We start from the raw sequence: 21,237 nt of genomic DNA, 5'->3' as shown, positions 1-21,237 counted from the left end.
AGGTAAATAAGATAATAAACTGATGTGACAACAGTGTCAGCAATAATTTGACTGAAAGCTAACATCTATCAGTGGCTGTACCTTTAATAAATTGAACTCAAATGTTGTTTTCTTAGTTGTTTTAGCACCTTAATGTCAGATGGTTGAATGAGATTGTTCGATTCTGTTTACATCTGCTGTACATTTGGATAATATACAAGGTGGAGAGGATTCAGTTTGCATAGATGTCATGCAGATTGAGTTTGTACTAACAGCATAAACAAAGTATGGATTAGACAGACAAAATGAAATGTGCAGCCCTGGGGCTGATGTAATAACAATTACTGCACTGACAAATTGTTCTGTTTTATTGACTTTGAAGAGCTACGTTGAATGTAAAGTTGGATAAATTTAGTGTTTCATTAAATTTTGGTCCAACTTAAATTGCATACTGATTTTTGCATTGTGCCATTTAGTGTTGTATCTACTTTAGCAAATTATTGAAAGTTTTATTCTTTTTAAGTTGCTATCTCCAGCTAACAGATTTTCCTATTCATTGCAGGTTTCCAAATGCAGGGAAATCTTCATTATTGAGTCAGCTGTCTCATGCCAAACCTAAGATTGCAGATTATCCATGTAAGTGTAACAACGGAAAATCTATTCTTTTAAAGATTTATTTCGCATCTAGTGTCTGGCATTCCGTTCCTTTTAAACTTACCATGCTGCCTCCTCAAACATGAACAGTGTCTGATGAAAAGCACTACACTTAGTGTCATCACTTTTAATTTGCTCCAGGTGCCACATCAAATTTCTATATTCCAAAACATAAACCTTAGGCAGAATCATGTAGAAGTCTGACCAGTGTGGCCCATCACAAGATGTATGGCGGAATTGGGCAACAAATGTGGCAAGGTCCATCTTAACATCATGGTCCTCTCTGTCTTGTATGTTTTTCATAATTGGCATGGCAGTGTTCTTGCTAGACGGCTGTGATATATCAATTAAGGATCATCATTCATTTTTAAATAAACAGAGAATGCTGAGGAAACTTTAAGTTTGGCAGCATCTGTGAAGAGAGAAACAGATGTTTACCTGCAGATGCGATAATGTTTTGAATCTGGTATGTTTTTTTTCAGAACTTAATATTCAGACTGTCATCTTGTCAAGCTTGCCAAACAAGCTAGATGTTGGGAAAACTGAAGAAAAAAAAACCAGAGCGAGCCCCTGATGAATTCAGTTTGCCACTTATTCTAAATAATCTTCATGTTGGAAACTGAGCACTAACATCTCAGGGTAATGGCCACATATCCCACATGTCCATGGACATGAGCAACTGACCAACAGAGCAGAAATTATGCCATTCAGCCCATTGAGTCTGCTCTGCCATTCAGTCATGGCTGATAAGTTCCTCAGCCCAATTCTCCTTTCTCCCGTAACCCTTGAACCCCTTGACAATCAAACTGGCCTGCTAGCCTCTAACAAACTCATGACACATCTCTGATTCACCTACAGGCACTTCTGCTCTTCAGTTCTGTATTACTGTTAGCATTAGTAACTATTTTTGTAATGCTGCTGCAAGGATAGTAAGCAGTCTGCTTCATTGATCCAGCTCATGGAATGGACCAGTCTGCACCTTTGGGCTCTTCGCTTGATGTCATAATGTTCACTTACTTCAATCCTATCTGGATGCTGACAGCATCTCTGCCTTGCATTGCCTTTTTCGCACTGTGCTCAGCCAGAGATACCAGGCTCATAGTACTGCTATCTTGCCTTGCCATTTAGCACAGGCATAAAGCTATAAAACTTTTCATAGTTATCAGCAGGCTTCAGTCAAGTCATAGGTGCTTAGGTGGTGCCAGCTTAGTAAGTCAAGGGCAGCCTCCAGTACCAGCCAGGCTGTGCTCTCCATTATCAGGAGTCAGTAGCCAAAGGTTAGGCAGCACGCCGCACATCGACTGTTTCTGCTCTGTTGTGGAATGTTTTCCCCCTAGATAAGTGAGAGGCAGATATGGAGGGAGATGAAAATGGGTGACACAGCTATTCTTTTTGGTACTGGTGGGGAGGTGACCTGAATGAGTGAGTAGGAAGCGCAGAGGGCAGGCAGCATTACTGGTGTCAGGTGTTGGGGTGGGTGAAAGTGAGAGTGTGTGGTAGAGCATGAACTTTGTGAGTGGTGGCACAATGGTAGAGATAGAGTGAGTATGAGGTATCAGAGAGAAGATGGTGGAATGTACCCTGACAAAGGGCATCAGTCTTCCTACATGGGGTGGCATTGTTCCAAACAACTAAGAATAATCTAACCAGAGTAGCAACCTTGGACCCTAGGCTGGCCGGGTGTGGTGTGGTGGCCTGTATGGCTGGTCCTGGGGGAAGATGAAATTCTACGTTGGCACCACGCTATCCATCTCAACCTCCAGAATCCTGGCTGTGCAGGGGGGGCCCCAATTTCCTAGTTGTCTGCCATCTCGAGAGTACAACCTTTCCAGGACAGCTCTGAACTGACACAGGGCTTGTCAAGGTGCACAATGGCTTTTAATGATGTTGTGGGTGGAAGGAATGCTGATGAATTCTGGGATATGTAGTTGAAAATTAGACAGTTGTTTAGAATGGGGTCAATGTTTATTTGGGTGGGTGAGTGAGTTTGTGGAGGAAATAAGGTAGGTGGATTTCGTGGTGGTGTCCACGGAAGTGTTTAGTTGGGCAAGACAATTGGTAGTCGCACAAGGTCAGGCATGTGGAAGATTATGTAATGGGTGGTGATTTTGGGATGATTTGGAGGTGTTGGATTGGGGTGGATAAGGTCAAAAATCACACCAGCATCAGGTTATAGACTGAACAGGTTTATTTGAAAACACAAGGTTTACGAGTGTGACCTGAACCCAAGATTCCAGTTGATGCCATTCTCCTGGGTGTCAAACTTGGCTATCAGCCTCTGCTCAGCGACTCTGCATTGTTGTGTATCCCAAAGTCTACCTTGTAGGATGTTTACCTGCAGATCTGACGCCAAATGTCTTTGACCGCTGAAGTGTTCCGTTATTGGGAGGGAACATGCCTGTCGGATGATTGCTGTGGGGTGTCCATTCGTCCATTGTCATAGTGCCTGCATGGTTTTGCCAATATACCATGCCTTGGGCATCCTTGCCTACAGCGTGAAGGCTGAAGATGTTGAAGATCTGACATGTCTTGCAAAGGTGGCCATGACAGGATTATATAGTGGTGTGGTTGATGTTGCCTTGAAGGCTGGGTTGTTTGCTGTGAACAATGGCCTGTTTAAAGTTTGGCAGGAAATGGAGGCTTGGGGAAGACCTTGACAAGGTGCTCATCATCATCGATAATTTTGGAGGCTGCAAAGAACATGGTGTAGTTTCACCACTCCCGGGAAGTACTGGTGATGAAGGGTACCCTATCGGTTGTATCCCATGTCTGTCTTCTGAGGAGGTCATTACGTTTTTTTGCTGTGGCACACCGGAACTGGCAATCGAAGAAAGATTTAATAGCATTTTGTTTGTTCAGTGCATCCTCATCAGTGGTGTGACCCTTTGATCTTTTACCTCTAAATTCTGTTTCTGATGCCACCTCTCTCAGTACCACCTGATGAAGGAACAAGGCTCCAAAAGCTATTGTTTTCAGATAAACCTGTTGGAGTATAACCTGGTATTGTGTGATTTCTGACGTTGTCCACCCATGTCCAACACCGTAACCTCTGCATCATGGCTACCATCGACACCACTAATCGCCAGCTCAAAGTGGAGAGGATTTCCAAGAAGATCGTGCATATCGACACAGCGATTAAGTTTCTACAGAAATGGGTAAAAGCACAAAAGATCCCAGAGTGACTGCAGATCATGAACCCGCTCAAGTTGATCTACAACACTGATTATGCTGAGAGACCTGGCTGTCGCATCTCTCACAAAATCCTCAAACATCTCGTACACCAACTCTATAGCTAGTGCTGTAACCTTGAAATCAAGATAGAGTCCATGTTCTCAGCTTGCGTTCGAGATACAGCAGTACAGTTACAAGACACTGCCAAGCAGATGAGGCAATGGAACTACACCATGAACAAGAAACTGGAGAAACTTGTATCATCACCAGCAATAGCCAAGTGTTCCCTGGTACCACATTTGAAAGCGGTTACACCACAGGAAAATCCATCGTCAGCTTATCTGACCAGACCCTTCAACTGGACAAGATTGATGTTCTCAGCTGGGGGCTCAGTTTCTGCCCCATCACCAAAATGGACCCCATTGATCTCGCGCCAGACACTCAGGAATTCATCAGATGAATGAGCCTCCAGGAATTCTTCAAGATGTCAGCAGCAAGCCCAATGAACTGAATCAGTCAACCGAGAGATCCATAGGGGAGAAGGAGTTGAATTGGACCCCTCCAGAGGGTCAGTGCCCAGAGTTTGACAGATATGCTGAAGCCACCAGAGAACATGTGAATGCCAGATTCATTAGCCCCACTCTCAAGTTAGCGCAAAATATCACCCAGACACAATGCAATGCCATTCATGTTCTCAAGACCAATCACAAAATTGTCATCAAATCAGCAGGCAAAGGAAGAGTCATTGCCATACAGAATAGAATGTGGACTACTACAAGGAAGTGTACTGACAAATAAAAAACCAGGAACACTACAGACAACTACCTGCCAATCCGACCAAAGAACACACCCGTTAACTGAACAGACGGGTGTAGACTTTTGATCCAGTCCTGCAGAGTACCCTCTCATTCTGTGTACTTCCCGCGTAGGGGACTTCTGCCTTCCAAAGACACACAAAGCCAACACACCTATACATCCATTGTATCAGGCAATGGGACCCTGTGTGACCCTCTGGCTATGTCAAGAATAGCTCGAAACCCATTGTACAGGAAACCCCCAGCTTCTGTCATGACACTACAGATTTCTTACAGAGACTCAGTGCTCATAGACCAGTCGAATCAGGAGCATTGCTTGTCACAATGGACATTTCAGCACTCTACATCAGCATCCCCTATAACGATGGCGTTGCTACAGCAGCCTCAGTACACAATACCACCAACTGCCAATTTCCAGAGGCCATCCTACAACTCTTTCGCATCATCCTCAACCACAATGTTTTCCCCTTCAACAAACAGCTCGTCATCCAGTCACCTGGAACAGCCAGGGGGACCAGATTTGTTCCCCAATATGCCAACATTTTTATGCACAGGTTTGAACAAGACTTTGCTGCACAGAACCTCCAACCAAAGCTATACACCAGATACATCGACAGTGTTTTCTTCCTTTGGGCTCACGGCGAGGAATCACTGAAACAACTGTGTTTCATCCCACCATCAGACTTACTATAGGCTACTCTTTAGAATCAGTCTCATTCTTGGACATGCATCTCCATCAGAGATGTATACCTCACTCTACCACAAGCCTATAGAGAGCCAAACAATGCTGCATTTCTCTAGCTTCCACCCTAAACATATTAAAAACAGCCATCCTGTATGGACAAACACTATGCATACACAGGATCTGTTTGGATGAGAAGGAATGCAACGGACACCCGAAGGTGTTGAAGGATGCCCTCATGAGATCAAGATGCGATGATCAACTCATCAGTTGCCAGTTCCTACATGCCACAGTGAAAATCTGTAATGATCTCCTCAGAAAACAAACACCGGATACGACCAATAGGGTACCCATCATTGTCCAGTACTTCCCGGGAGCAGAGAAACTGCGCCATGTTCTTTGCAGTCTTCAACACATTATGGATGATGATGTGCACTTCCCCAAGGTCTTCCCCATGCTTCCACTTCTTGCCTTCAAATAACTGCCAAACCTCAAACAAGCCATTGTTTGCAGCAAACTACCCAGCCTTCAGCACGACATCGACCACAACATCACACAACCTTGTCATGGCAACCTCTTCAAGGCATGTCAGATCTTTGACATGGATGCTACTATCACACGTGGGAATGCCATCCACCACATACACAGCAAATACACATGTGACATAGCCAGCATTATCTATCTCATACGCTGCAGGCAAGGATGCCCTGAGGCATGGTATGTTGGCAAAATCATGCCGACGCTACGACAACAGATGAATGGACACCATACAGCAACTGCTAAACAGTGATATTCCCTCCTAGTGGGGGAAAACTTCAGCAGTCAAGGTAATTCAACCTTGGATCTTTGGATAAACATCCTCCAAGGTGGACTTCAGGATACACAACAACGCAGAGTCGCTGAGCAGAGACTGATAACAGGTTCAGTACCCATGAAAATGGCCTGAACGGGGACCCTGGGTTCATGACACACTAGTGGTGATCACATCACACTATGCATTCTCTTGCATGGACGCGCACACACACACACACCCTCTTGTGCTCTCTCTCTCTCTTTTGCACGCATACATGTACATGTTCTCTCACAAAGATGCTCTGTCATAAACGCACTATCTCTCAAGCACGCATGTGCACACACACAATCTCTCCCTCCCTCACTGTCTCTCTCTCTCTTACACATACACACATGCACACACTCTCTCACACAGATCTTCTTTTATACACACACTATCTCGAAAGCATGCGCATGTTCTCTCCTTTCCTACCCCTCTCTCACTCTCTCTCTCTCTCTGTCTCTCACCCACTCTCACGCAGTTCTTCTCTTATACACTGTTTCTCAAGTGTGCACACGCTGTCTCCCACACACATACTATCTCTATCTCTCTCTCTCTCTCTCTCTCTATCTCTCTTCCCCCACCCCCCTCCCTCTCATACACACACATGCATGCACGCACACACACTCACTCTTGCCCCCGCTCACATGCACACACACACACGTAAATCTATGGGGTGAATGGCAGATACATTCTACTTTGTACAAAAAGCGCAATTTACGCACAGTCAGTCAGTGTAGCATTTTATAAATTTCTCCTTCAGAAATAAAACTAATTTTACTCCAAATCAAAACACAAACACATTCTAAACAATGCTTCACACCTAACATGCATTGTCTGACCTAAAATGTTACCTCTTCTTTCCACGAATAAAACCTTTGTTTCTCTCAGGGCAGTGGTTTGAAAGAAATTCAGGGAGTTACGTATACATATTTAAACAACTAAAACCTTTTAACTGATTAAAGATTTGACAGCATTTTAGGATTGTTTAATTTATCCTCATCAGTGATCTGAACCTTTGATCTTTGCTGATAAATTCTGTGTCTCAAACTACCACCTGAAAAAGGAGTGAGATTCTGAAAGCTTGTGTTTCCAAATAAACCTTTTGACTATAACCTGTTATCATGCAATTTCTGATTTTTGGGATGTGCTGTTAATTACTAACTTACACCAGAGATTAAACCCTGTGTCACTTATAGGGGAAGAATCTGGTTAAGTAGTACATATCAAACTCAAGTCTCTGACACTGAAATCAGTGTTAAAGACATTTCTATAATCTCCCATTTAAGGTAAATCAGCCTATCAGAAATTTAAACTTCCTAGAAATTGCAGTGCTTGTGCGCTCATCAGGAGTATGCTGCAGCAGCTTAAGCTCAGTGTGACGCTACTTCGGATGGTGGAAGACTTATTCCATTGTAATATGAGAACAAAAGGACATTATTAGGCTTATTTCGCCAGTGCAGGCTTTCCAAATGAGCAGTTCATCTTGCCTCATTCTCTGTCTCAACCCCCATATGTTTTGTTTATATTAATGTTTATTTTTATTTTTCAGTCACTACCATGAGACCAGAAATTGGAAAGTTAATGTACAGTGATTACAAACAGGTATGTGACTCACTTCAATAAACTCCCTTTCAGTTCTTTAAGGACCGCAACTTCCCCCCCACGGTGATTGAGAACGCCCTTGACCGCGTCTCCCGCATTTCCCGCGACACATCCCTCACACCCCGCCCCTGCCACAACCGCCCCAAGAGGATCCCCCTCGTTCTCACACACCACCCTACCAACCTCCGGATACAACGCATTATCCTCCGACACTTCCGCCATTTACAATCCGACCCCACCACCCAAGACATTTTTCCATCCCCACCCCTGTCTGCTTTCCGGAGAGACCACTCTCTCCGTGACTCCCTTGTTCGCTCCACACTGCCCTCCAACCCCACCACACCCGGCACCTTCCCCTGCAACCGCAGGAAATGCTACACTTGTCCCCACACCTCCTCCCTCACCCCCATCCCAGGCCCCAAGATGACATTCCACATTAAGCAGAGGTTCACCTGCACATCTGCCAATGTGGTATACTGCATCCACTGTACCCGGTGCGGCTTTCTCTACATTGGGGAAACCAAGCGGAGGCTTGGGGACCGCTTTGCAGAACACCTCCGCTCAGTTCGCAACAAACAACTGCACCTCCCAGTCGCAAACCATTTCCACTCCCCCTCCCATTCTCTTGATGACATGTCCATCATGGGCCTCCTGCACTGCCACAATGATGCCACCCGAAGGTTGCAGGAACAGCAACTCATATTCCGCCTGGGAACCCTGCAGCCATATGGTATCAATGTGGACTTCACCAGTTTCAAAATCTCCCCTTCCCCCACTGCATCCCTAAACCAGCCCAGTTCATCCCCTCCCCCCACTGCACCACACAACCAGCCCAGCTCTTCCCCCCCCACCCACTGCATCCCAAAACCAGTCCAACCTGTCTCTGCCTCCCTAACCGGTTCTTCCTCTCACCCATCCCTTCCTCCCACCCCAAGCCGCACCCCCAGCTACCTACTAACCTCATCCCACCTCCTTGACCTGTCCGTCTTCCCTGGACTGACCTATCCCCTCCCTACCTCCCCACCTACACCCTCTCCACCTATCTTCTTTACTCTCCATCTTCGGTCCGCCTCCCCCTCTCTCCCTATTTATTCCAGTTCCCTCTCCCCATCCCCCTCTCTGATGAAGGGTCTAGGCCCGAAACGTCAGCTTTTGTGCTCCTGAGATGCTGCTTGGCCTGCTGTGTTCATCCAGCCTCACATTTTATTATCAATAAACTCCCTGTCTCCTTTCCACAACGATTAAGTCAGGGCAAGGAAGGAAAATACACTACTTGTTATGATATGGCTGCCATAGTAACACTTTACGATTAACATCAATCAAGATGGAGAGATTCACTGTTAGTGTCACCATCACTAAACTCTTGTTTTTCCTCTGCAGTGGACTGTAGCAAGCTCTCAATTTTGACTTTCTCTGTCTCTGTCTTAAGAGTACTCATTGTCCACTATACTACCAAGATGGAGAAAGAGAACACCGATTTGGAGGAGAATGTAGGTAGCTTGATTAGTAAGTTTATGGATGACACACAGTTTGGGGAAGCTGTGGATTCCCATAGGATACAGCAGGATGTAGATAGGCTGACAGATAGAATTTAATCCAGTTAAATGTGAGGTGATGCATTTTGGAAGTTCTAATGCATGAGGGAAGTATACAGTAAATGGCAGAACCCTGAGTAGCATAAACATACAGAAAGTTCTAGCAAGACCGCAGTTCCCTGAAAGTGGCACCACAAGTCAGTGATGTGGTCAAGAAGGCATATGGCATGCTTGCCTTTATCAGTTGGGGCATAGAATATAAAAACTGGCAATCATATTGCAGCTAAACTTCAGTTAGGCCATATTTGGAATATTTTGTAGCGTTCTGGTCACCACACTATCAGAAGGATGTGGAGCTTTGAACAATGTAATGAAATCATTTACCAGGATCTTGCTTGATTTGGAGGGTATGAGCTATGAGGAGAGATTGGACAAACTTTGTTTTTACTTGAATGTTGAAAGACGAGGGGGGGGACATGTTAGAAGTTTATAAAATTGTGAGAAGCGTGGATAAATGAATAGTCAGTCTTTTTTCTAGGCTAGAAATATCAATTACTTGGGACATAAGTTTAAAGTAAAATGTGTTGAGTTTAAAGTTGATATGAGAGGCAAGTATTTCTGTACAGAGGTTGGTAGGTGCCCAAAATGCGGTGCTGGTGGAGATGGATACAATAGTGGCATTTAAGAGACATGTACACGAATAGACAGGGAATAAAGGGACATGGGCTTCATAGAGGCAAAAGGTTTTTAGTTTAGAAGGGCATTATGTGTCGATGCAGGCTTAGTAGTCTGAAGGGCCTGTTCCTGAACTGTGCTGTTCTTTGTTCAGAAGACCCCTCCAAATCACACACAAGGCTGACATTATACATCTGTTTCTTCACCATCACGCTCTGAAAATCATTTCATTTTCCACTTGATCTCACAAAGTTTTGTTAAGGTTGGTGTACCTCAAGGAGAAATCTAATTACCCCATTTTCATAGTCACTATTAATGGTTAATAAATGTGACAAAGCCAGTGCTAACTGCATCAAGAGAACATGATTTTATTTGAATATATTTTTTGCCTTGCATGTTAGTGGTAGGGCTTGATTGTATTTATTACCATGAAATAGTAATCATGCATTATAGGAGAGGGCTTTTGATCCATTGAATCTGTACTGCAAAAGCTACACTGTTTCTAATTTCCAGCATTAGGTCCATAGCCTTGATTATTATGATGTTTCAAATGATCATGCAAGTACTTTTTACAAGTTATGAGGTTACACTCCTCGACAACCCTCCCCAGGAAATGCATTCCAGACCCCCACCACCCTGTGAGTGGAATAAAAGGTTCCTTAAACTCCTCTAAACCTCCTGCCTTTCACTTTAAAATTATGCTCCCTTGGTTATTAACTCCTCAACTAAGGCAAATAGTTACTTTCTATTCACTCTGTCCATGCCTCTCATAATTTTATACATCTCTATCAGGTCTCCTTCAACTTTCTGTGCACCAAACAAACCAACCTGAGCTTATCCAGCCTCTCTTCATGGCTAAAGAGCTGTATCCCACTGAAATTCTGATCAGTCTCCTATGCACCCTGTCAAGTGCAGTCACATCCTTCCTGTATTGCAGAAACCAGAACTACATAGAGAGCTCCGCCGGTGACCTTACCAAAGCTCTCTGTACATCTCTCTGCTGTTGCAATCTATGCCTTGACTGCTAGAAGTAAGTTTCCCATGTGCCTGTTTAACTTTGGTGTGCTTGCTTTCGTTGGTCAGAGCATTGAGTTTCAGAGTTGGGCCATCACGTTGCAGCTATACAGGATATTGGTGAGGTCACCATCAAAATACTGCCTGCAATTCTGGTCACCCTGTTGCAGGAAAGATGTTATTAAATTGGAAAGGGTACAGAAGAGATTTACAAGGATACCTGGACTGGAGAATTTGAGATAGAGAGAGGTAGAATAGGTTGGGACTTTTTTTCCCTGGAGCATGGGAGTTTGAGTGGTGACCTTAGAGGTTTATAAAATCATGAGGGCATAGATAAATTGAATAGCAAAGGTATTTTCTGTAGGGTAGGGAAGTTTAAGCTAGAAGACAGAGGATTAAGGTGAGAGGGGAAAGATTTAAAAGGGACCCGAGGGGCAACTTTTTCACACAGAGGGTGGATCTAATATGAAATGATCTGCCAAAGGAAATTTTTGATGCAGGTACAGTTACAGCATTTAAAAGATATTTGGACAGGTACATGAATAGGAAAGGTTTAGAGGTAAATGGGCCAAATGCAGGCAAATGGAACAAGTTTAGTTTGGGAAATCTGCTTAGAATGAATGAGTTGTCTGAAGGGTCTGTTTCTATGCTGTATGACTCTAGCCTACTAATCTGTCCTGCTACCTTTAGGGATTTGAGGATAATTGCGATGAAAAGGAATAAATGAGTCAGAGAAAAGCTTATTATTTAGACAATATTTATTTGCATGTAGGTTTCTGTCAGAATTAAAGTAGTTCTTTATCTCCCAAACTGGCCATAATATCAGGTTTCCAGTGGTAGTTTATTGAAGTTACATACCAATCAGTGCACGTGGTGTAAGTTGTAGTGTATTTTGTTACAGGTATCAGTTGCTGATTTGCCCGGTTTGATTGAAGGTGCACATTTAAACAAAGGGATGGGTCACAAGTTTCTTAAACACGTGGAGAGGACCAAGCAGCTTCTTTTCGTGGTAAGAAAATTATATCTTTTTATTTTGACTATTTTTACTTATTAATTCTACATAAGAATTCATTGTTTAACATAGCTTTGCTCATTTAATTTTTAAAGATGTTCATGGTAAAATATTCATAACCTGCATTTCATGGAAAAACATAAAATTAGACACTCAAGAAATTAGTGCAATAAAATCACTATTTGCATTTTGCTCATAACTGACAACTTTTCATTCTCTCATAAATTGGAAGAATTATGACCATGAGGTCAACAATTTATATTGCGTAAAATGCTATTTTTAACTGGAAAACATTCATATTGTCCAAAAATGGAATTGTATTTCCACTTTATTCAATGATGCTATGATCTTCCTGGGAAAACTAAAGCAGCAAATAACAAATCAAATTGGATAACCTTTGATAAAACTGGAAAGTGTTGGAACTCCTCAGCGGGTCTGGCAGCATCTGTGGAGAAAGAAGGAGCTAACCTTGTGCATTGAATGTCACTTTGAAGACTTGCTGAATATTTCCAGCATTCTGTTTTTAATTCAGATTTACAATATGTACAGCTTTTGATTTTGTTTCACTGAGTAACTTATATCCTTAGTAATGTGGTATTGGAGCACGAACTTTGAAGATTTTTGTCTCAGAGGAGACTGTACAGCTTATTCTGCTTAGACTGGCAGAAAATTAACATTCCACCTGCCAGCTCTCGGTAACCCTGTAGATTACAGAATTTCAGATGCACGTATAAGTTTATTTTATAAAATCTTGTGAGGGATTCTGTCCTGATGATTTTGAAGAAAGTAAGTTCAGGATCTTATCAATCTCTGGGTGAAAAAAAAAGCCTCAATTTTAAACTAATCCTCCCCCTAATTATATCTGTGCTTCATGCTTTGCTAAGGGAATTAAGACCTTCTTAACCATTTTATTTAGTTGTCACAAAATTTGATACAACTTGGGTTATTAACCCTGCAAACTCCTTTGTTTCAAAGACAAGAACCCTAACCTGTCCAATCTTTTCTCATGGCTAAAATTTTCTTGTAAATGTAGCACTAAATATGTTTATTTTGAAACAGCATAAATTTCATTTTATATAATAGTCATACTTGTTTTATGGTAGACTACCGCAATCTGTTTGCAAGCTCTATCCATGTTGTTTTGTGACAGCTTGTGAAAGAAATGTAATCATTTCCAAACAGAGTAAAAATCATGTTACATCAGGAGACCACTATTCATGCACTAATGAAAGAACATTCAAATCACATGACTTAAGTGCACATTTTTCTTCTTCATTCTTCCTTCCTTGTTTGGAAATGGTGATGCTTTAAGACTACTACAGCCATCACCAGTGTGTGGATCAAAGGCCTCTTCCTCGTGTGAACTTAGCTAGTGAATATTAACGCATTGTTTTACCAATGAAGGCAAACCTGAAGACTGTGTATCAACGTATCATGAAATAACCAATCATAGGTTGCCTCTTAAGACAGCATTTGTGTGGATATGCCATCTTGGGTCCAGTCAACAGCAAGTGGGCTGCTTGCATAAGCCTTAAATAACATTACCGTTATTTACGGAATGTTCTTGATACACTGTCAAAAGTCAAAATTTGACTTTATGCCAACAGTATGGTTGACATCTGAGCAAATGCATGTTCTAATATCTTTGTCAATTAACAATATTTAAAAAATTCATTTTTTAAGTATGCTTTACCAGACTTTAGGTTGAAAGAGTAAGAAAAAGTTACACCACAGGAGATGCACTGCTCTTTTTGTTTTAAATTTGAAATGTCTAAACTTTGGGTTTTACTTGATAATATTGTGACAAAATCTATGCGAACAACTTTTGTTATACTCCCTTCTGGATTTATTCTTGGTAGGTGGATGTGACTGGATTTCAGCTTTCATATAAAGCACCTTTGCGAACAGCTTTTGAGGCTATACAGCTATTAACAAAGGTAAGCTAGTCTTGTCACGATGATGGACTTCACGTGGAAAGGACATGAAACTAGAGAATTGTGCGTATTGTTGCATACCAGTATTTGTAAAAATAGTAAAAATTTGTTCTGTATTTTCAGGAACCATTTCATTCAACATGTTATCTGTCTATTGGTTTTGTGTTTCATGGCAGGCATTTTCATGCTGCCTTGCTAGATTTTATTAATTCCTTAGTTTTCAAACACCTGGCTGGCCACTTTCCCCTGCTAAAGTGATTCTGTGCCCCGCTGTCTGTCTCTGGTGGCTGCTCCCAAATGTTCGACTCCTTTGTCAATGTCATGGAATGGACAGCTTTGCAACCTCTTTTGTAGATTCCTACTTGATTTAGCATGGAGAATGAACTTAAAAGACTCTTGGTGGCGGGGGGGGAGGGGGGGGGGAGAGGGAATGGGCTAGAATGGGGTAATCACGAAAACATGTGTTTGTGAGTGACCCAACATTTCTAAGTTTTAGTACGATCATTGTGATTTGGCAAGATGAGATTATTGCAGCTGTCACAGAATCCTAGTTCTGAGCCTGACTTGAAATCTGTCAGAATTGGATAAGAGAGAAATTGTTGACAGGACACCACTAAAGACATCTTTCCCTCCTCCTCTTTTTCCAGCTTCTTAACAGACCACTCCTTTATACCTGCGGTCCTCTCCTCAAACACTCTAACACTGGCTCCCTATTCATGCCAATGCAAATTTATTTGCATATCCCTAAGCAAATACAGAAGATGCAGCACCTCCCTATTTACCTCTCAGCACCACCCTTGCTCCTCATTATCCAAGGCCCTAAATACTCACTCCAGGTGAAACCATTTCTTTTAATTTTTCCTCCAAAAAGTGCACTAAGTAAAACTCTGGGAAACCCAAAGTAGTGTAATTATCAAAATCAAGGAATGCCACATCATTGAGCATATGTCTTTTGCTGATCTTATCTTCAGTTTAAGGTGTGCTGGTTTCAAAATCACAGCAGGCTATTGATTTTACTGATCATTTTATTCTTCTTTCATGTTCAGGAGTTGGAGCTATATAAAGTGGAGCTTTTATCCAAGCCTGCTCTTTTAGCTGTAAACAAAATGGATTTGGAGAATGCTGAAGAGAAGTTTAAAGATCTAATGCAACAGCTTCAGAAACCTGAAGGTAATTAGAACCAAAGGTTGTACAGCACCAATACCATTGGACCCAAGACCCTTTACATATCATAGAACATAGAACATAGAACAGTATAGCACAGAACAGGCCCTTCAGCCCACAATGTTGTGCCGACCATTGATCCTCATGTATGCACCCTCAAATTTCTGTGACCATATGCATGTCCAGCAGTCTCTTAAATGACCCCAATGACCTTGCTTCCACAACTGCTGCTGGCAACGCATTCCATGCTCTCACAACTCTCTGCGTAAAGAACCTGCCTCTGACATCCCCTATCAGTAGTTGAATTTATTGCTATTGTCAATATGTAACACTGAAGAAAAGAATTTTTAATCCCTACCAATTGTTAGTATAATGAGAGACATCACACCCACTGAAGTTTGCCGAAGTGGATTTGATTTTCAGTTTTGGCTGATTGACTGGTGAAGGACACTGTACATGCTCTTGTTCATATGTGAATAAGTATACTATGTTACTATGTTATTTTGAAGCTCTGGCTCATTGCATTTAGCAGGAAAGCAATGAAGCATCCATTCAACGCCCAGTGCAGTTTGTCAGATTGAAGACTGAAGGGGCAGTTGTCAGCAAGGAAATTTGCAGCATTAGTGTACCGAGACAGTATTAAATAAAAACCGAAAGAACTGCAGATGCTGTAAATCAGAAACAAAAACAGAAGTTGCTGACAAAGCTCCGCAGGTCTGGTAGCATCTGTGAAGAAAAATCAGAGTTAACGTTTCCAGCAACTGCTTTTTTGTGTACTGAGACAGGACCATCTCAGATTGCTAAAGCCTGGGAGGAGTTCAGCTGAGGTAATAACTTTTGATTGGTTAACACATGGAAAGGTTGTAGAGATGTATTTTTTCATTCGCCAGTTTGTAGGCATCTCTGGCTGGGCCAGCATTGTTGTCCATATCTTATTGCTGTTAAGATGGTGATGGTGAGCTGCCTTTTCAAAATGCTGCAGTCTTTGGGTGTAGGTACCCCCACAAAGCTGGCTCGAAGGCAGTGCCAGGATTTTGACCCACCGACAGTAAAAGAAGTGATTTTGTTTCGAGCTAGGACGGTGTGTGGCTTGGAGGGAGACTCGCAGGCGGTGGTTGTTTCTGTATATTTGTGGCCCTTGCCCTTCTGGGTGTTACAGATTGTAGGTTTGGAAGGGGCTATCGGAGGAGCTGTGATTAGTCATCGTAGTGCACATTGTGGATGGTACACACTGTTGCTACTGTGTATCGATGGTGAAGAGACTGATTCATTGAATCATAGAATCCCTACATTGTTAATACAGTGGATGGGGTGCTTGCCGAACTGGCTGTCTTGACATGAATGATATTCAGCTTTTGAGTGTTATTGGAGTTGTGCCCATCCAGGCATTTCGGTGGTATGTTATCAGGTTTCTGGATTGTGCCATGTGATGTTGGCCAGGTTTTGGGGAGACATGAGGTGTTACTTTCTGCAGAACTCCTAGCCTCTGACTTCTTCTTACCACAATATTTTATGTGGCTGGTCCACTTCAGTTTCTGGTCAATGATAATTACCAGAATATTAATAGAGGTGCTTTTAGCAATGGCAGTGTTATTGAGAGTCAAGGAGAAATGGTTAGATAAAATTTTTACAACGAGAGATGTTAAGAGTATGTTATAGAGGCTGTAATAGTATAGCATTTAGATGCATGTTATAATCAAGCAGAATCAGCGTGTTTTCATAACATGAAAATCATGCCTGACAAAATTATTTAGAATTCTTTGAGGGACTAACAAACAAGATTAAATGAGAGCTTGTGGATATAACATACTTGAATTTCCAGAACTATATATTAGGCAACATAATAAGATTATAGCCCATAACATTGTAGGTATATATTAGCATGGATAGAGGATTGGCTAATTGAGAGTAGAATAAGGGGGCCATTTTCAGGATGCAAACTATTACTAGTACAGTCTCACAGGGATAAGTGCTGGGGTCACAATTATTTCTAATATAGTTATGATGTATCAATACTTGGATGAGGGTAGTAAAAGTATTATCGTCAGCTTTGAGGATCACATAAAAATAAGTGAGAAGGCAAGTGGTGAGGAGACACAGAGTCGGCAGAGGGATTTGGACAGGTTAAGTAAATAAGCAAAAACTTGACAGATGGAATATACTGTGGGAGAATGTGAGGTTTTGCAGTCTGGCAGGAAGAATAGCAGAGCTGAATATTATTTAATTGAAGGAAGACTTAACTAAGGAAAGATATACTGGCATTGAAGGAATTTCATAAGAGTGTTCACCAAATTCTAGGTATGGCGATATTTTCATATGTGAGTAAATTGAGTGAATTGAGCTTATACTCATTGGAGTTTAGAAGAATGAGAGGAGACCTTATTGGAACAAAGTTCTTAAAGGGCTGGACGGATTGGATGTGGACTTGTGGTTGAGTTTAGGACCGTAGGGCATAATCTCAGATGAACTGGTGATCCATTTCAGAGAGAAGTGAGCAGGAATTTCTTCTTTGAGGGTAGTAAAATTGTCAAACTCTTTACTGCAGAGAGGTTAGAGGTTGGGCCTTGAAGTACATTACAGGCTGAGGTAAACAGATATTTAAGCTGAAAGGGAGGGGATAATGCAGAAGAATGGAGTTCAAGATTATCAGATCAGCAGGTCAGTTCCAGGCTCCCACCACCTTCTGAGTGAAAACATTTTTCCTCAACTCTGCTCTTAGTCTTCTACCTCTTGCATTAAATCGATTCCATTGACCTCTCTACCAATGCATAATAACCTTCCTGACCACCCTATCAATTTCTCTCGTAATCTAATACACTTCAATCTAGTCACCTTTCAACCTTTGCAGATCCAAGGAAAACAAACTCAGCCTACTCAGTCTTTCCTCACAGCTCAGATCCTCTCAACCAGGCAGCATCTTGGTAAAGGAGTGATAATGGGAACTGCAGATGCTGGAGAATCCAAGATAACAAAGTGTGAAGTTGGATGAACACAGCAGGCCCAGCAGCATCTCAGGAGCACAAAAGCTGACATTTCGGGCCTAGACCCTTCATCAGAGAGGGGGATGGGGAGAGGGAACTGGAATAAATAGGGAGAGAGGGGGAGGCGGACCGAAGATGGAGAGAAAAGAAGATAGGTGGAGAAGGAGAGGATTAGGCAAAATGGGAGGATATTTAATTGGGGAAGAGGAAACTATGACGCGATTAGACATGAGTTAGGAAGCATGGACTGGGAGCAATTGTTCCATGGTAAGGGCACTATAGACGTGGAGACTGTTTAAGGAACAGTTGTTGCGAGTGATGAGTAAATATGTCCCTCTGAGGCAGGCAAGAAGGGGTAAGATAAAGGAACCTTGGATGACGAGAGCGGTGGAGCTTCTTGTGAAAAGGAAGAAGGTAGCTTACATAAGGTGGAGGAAGCTAGGGTCAAGTTCAGCTAGAGAGGATTACACGCAGGCAAGGAAGGAGCTCAAAAATGGTCTGAGGAGAGCCAGGAGGGGGCATGAGAAAGGCTTGGCAGAAGGAATCAGGGAGAACACAAAGGCATTTTACACTTTTGTGAGGAATAAGAGAATGGTCAAAGAAAGAGTAGGGCCGATCAGGGATAGCATAGGGAACTTGTGTGTGGAGTCTGAGGAGGTAGGGGAAGCCCTAAATGAGTTTTTTGCTTCTGTCTTTACGAAAGAAACAAACTTTGTAGTGAATGAAACCTTTGAAGAGCAGGTGTGCGTGCTGGAATGGATAGAGATAGAGGAAGCTGATGTGGATGTGCTGAAAATTTTGTCAAACATTAAGATTGACAAGTCACCAGGCCCGGACCAGATTTGTCCTCGGCTGCTTTGGGAAGTGAGAAATGCAATTGCTTCGCCACTTGCGAGGATCTTTGCATCCTCGCTCTCCACTGGAGTCATACCTGAGGACTGGAGAGAGGCAAATGTAATTCCTCTCTTCAAGAAAGGAAATAGGGAAATCCCCGACAATTACAGACCAGTAAGTCTCACGTCTGTTGTCTGCAAGGTGTTAGAAAGGATTCTGAGGGATAGGATTTATGACCATCTGGAAGAGCATGGCTTGATCAAATGCAGTCAACACGGCTTTGTGAGGGGCAGGTCATGCCTCACAAACCTTATCGAGTTCTTTGAGGATGTGACTAGAAATGTTGATGAGGGTCGAGCTGTGGATGTGGTGTATATGGACTTCAGTAAGGCATTTGATAAGGTTCCCCATGGTAGGCTCATTCAGAAGGTCAGGAAGAATGGGATACAGGGGAATTTAGCTGTCTGCATACAGAATTGGCTGGCCAACAGAAGGCAGCGAGTAGTAGTAGAAGGAAAATATTCTGCCTGGAAGTCAGTGGTGAGTGGTGTTCCACAGGGCTCTGTCCTTGGGCCTCTACTGTTTGTAATTTTTATTAATGACTTGGATGAGGGGATTGAAGGATGGGTCAGCAAGTTTGCGGATGACACGAAGGTTGGAGGTGTCGTTGACAGTATAGAGGGCTGTTGTAGGCTGCAGCGGGACATTGACAGGATGCAGAGATGGGCTGAGAGGTGGCAGATGGAGTTCAACCTGGATAAATGCAAGGTGATGCATTTTGGAAGGTTGAATTTGAAAGCTGAGTACAGGATTAAGGATAGGATTCTTGGCAGTGTGGAGGAACAGAGGGATCTTGGTGTGCAGATACATAGATCCCTTAAAATGGCCACCCAAGTGGACAGGGTTGTTAAGAAAGCATATGGTGTTTTGGCTTTCATTAACAGGGGGATTGAGTTTAAGAATCGTGAGATCTTGTTGCAGCTCTATAAAACTTTGGTTAGACTGCACTTGGAATACTGCGTCCAGTTCTGGTCGCCCTATTATAGGAAAGATGTGGATGCTTTGGAGAGGGTTCAGAGGAGGTTTACCAGGATGCTGCCTGGACTGGAGGGCTTATCTTACGAAGAGAGGCTGACTGAGCTTGGACTTTTTTCATTGGAGAAAAGGAGGAGGAGAGGGGACCTAACTGAGGTATACAAGATAATGAGAGGCATAGATAGAGTTGATAGCCAGAGACTATTTCCCAGGGCAGAAATGGCTAACACGAGGGGTCATAGTTTTAAGCTGGCTGGAGGAAAGTATAGAGGGGATGTCAGAGGCGGGTTCTTTACACAGAGTTGTGAGAGCATGGAATGCGTTGCCAGCAGCAGTTGTGGAAGCAAGGTCATTGGGGTCATTTAAGAGACTGCTGGACATGCATATGGTCACAGAAATTTGAGGGTGCATACATGAGGATCAATGGTCGGCACAACATCATGGGCTGAAGGGCCTGTTCTGTGCTGTACTGTTCTATGTTCTATGTTCTAGGAGAGTATAGGTAGGGAGGGGATAGGTCAGTCCAGGTCAAGGAGGCGGGATGGGGTGGTAGGTAGGAAATGGAGGTGCGGCTTGAGGTGGGAGGAAGGGATGGGTGAGAGGAAGAACAGGTTAGGGAGGCAGAGACAGGCTGAGCTGGTTTTGGGATGCAGTGGGGAGAGGGGATGAGCTGGGTTGCTTTTGGGATGCGGTGGGGGAAGGGGAGATTTTGAAGCTGGTCAAGTCACATTGATACCATTGGGCTGCAGGGTTCCCAAGCGGAATATGAGTTGCTGTTCCTTCAACCTTCGGGTGGCATCATTGTGGCACTGGAGGAGGCCCATAACAGACAGGTCGTCGAAAGAGTGGGAGGGGGAGTTAAAATGGTTCGTGATTGGGAGGTGCAGTTGTTTGTTGCGAACCAAGCGGAGGTGTTCTGCAAAGCGGTCCCCAAACTCTGCTTGGTTTCCCTGATGTAGAGGAAGCCACGCTGGGTACAATGGATACAGTATACCACGTTGGCAGATGTGCAGGTGAACCTCTGCTTAATGTGGAAAGTCATCTTGGGGCCTGGGATGGGGGTGAGGCAGGAGGTATGGGGGCAAGTGTAGCACTTCCTGCACTTGCAGGGGAAGGTGCCTGGTGTGGTGGGGTTGGAGGGGAGTGTGGAGCGAACAAGGGAGCCACAGAGAGAGTGGTCTCTCCGGAAGGCAGACAAGGGTGGGGATGGAAAAATGTCTTGGGTGGTGGGGTCGGATTGTAGATGGCGGAAGTGTCAGAGGATGATGCGTTGTATCCGGAGGTGGTTGGGGTGGTGTGTGAGAATGAGGGGGAT

The 21,237-nt window shown here is 43.2% G+C and overlaps 1 protein-coding gene across 2 annotated transcripts in view; it reads left to right on the top strand.

Moving 5' to 3' along the window:
* The window catches only part of gtpbp10 (GTP-binding protein 10 (putative)), a 56,049-nt gene that overhangs the window by 32,386 nt on the left and 2,426 nt on the right, over window positions 1-21,237 (top strand). For both annotated transcript variants that reach the window (XM_048558362.2, XM_048558354.1), the window contains exons 5-9: window positions 542-615; window positions 7,686-7,738; window positions 11,864-11,971; window positions 13,834-13,911; window positions 14,955-15,078. In XM_048558362.2, the coding sequence (XP_048414319.1) occupies window positions 542-615; window positions 7,686-7,738; window positions 11,864-11,971; window positions 13,834-13,911; window positions 14,955-15,078 (437 nt within the window). The remainder of the gene's footprint in view (window positions 1-541; window positions 616-7,685; window positions 7,739-11,863; window positions 11,972-13,833; window positions 13,912-14,954; window positions 15,079-21,237) is intronic.

Source organism: Stegostoma tigrinum, chromosome 2 (genome assembly GCF_030684315.1).
Source record: "Stegostoma tigrinum isolate sSteTig4 chromosome 2, sSteTig4.hap1, whole genome shotgun sequence".
Lineage (NCBI taxonomy): Eukaryota > Metazoa > Chordata > Chondrichthyes > Orectolobiformes > Stegostomatidae > Stegostoma > Stegostoma tigrinum.
The sequence above is the reverse complement of the archived record's forward strand: the minus strand, read 5'-3'. Positions and strand labels throughout refer to the sequence as shown.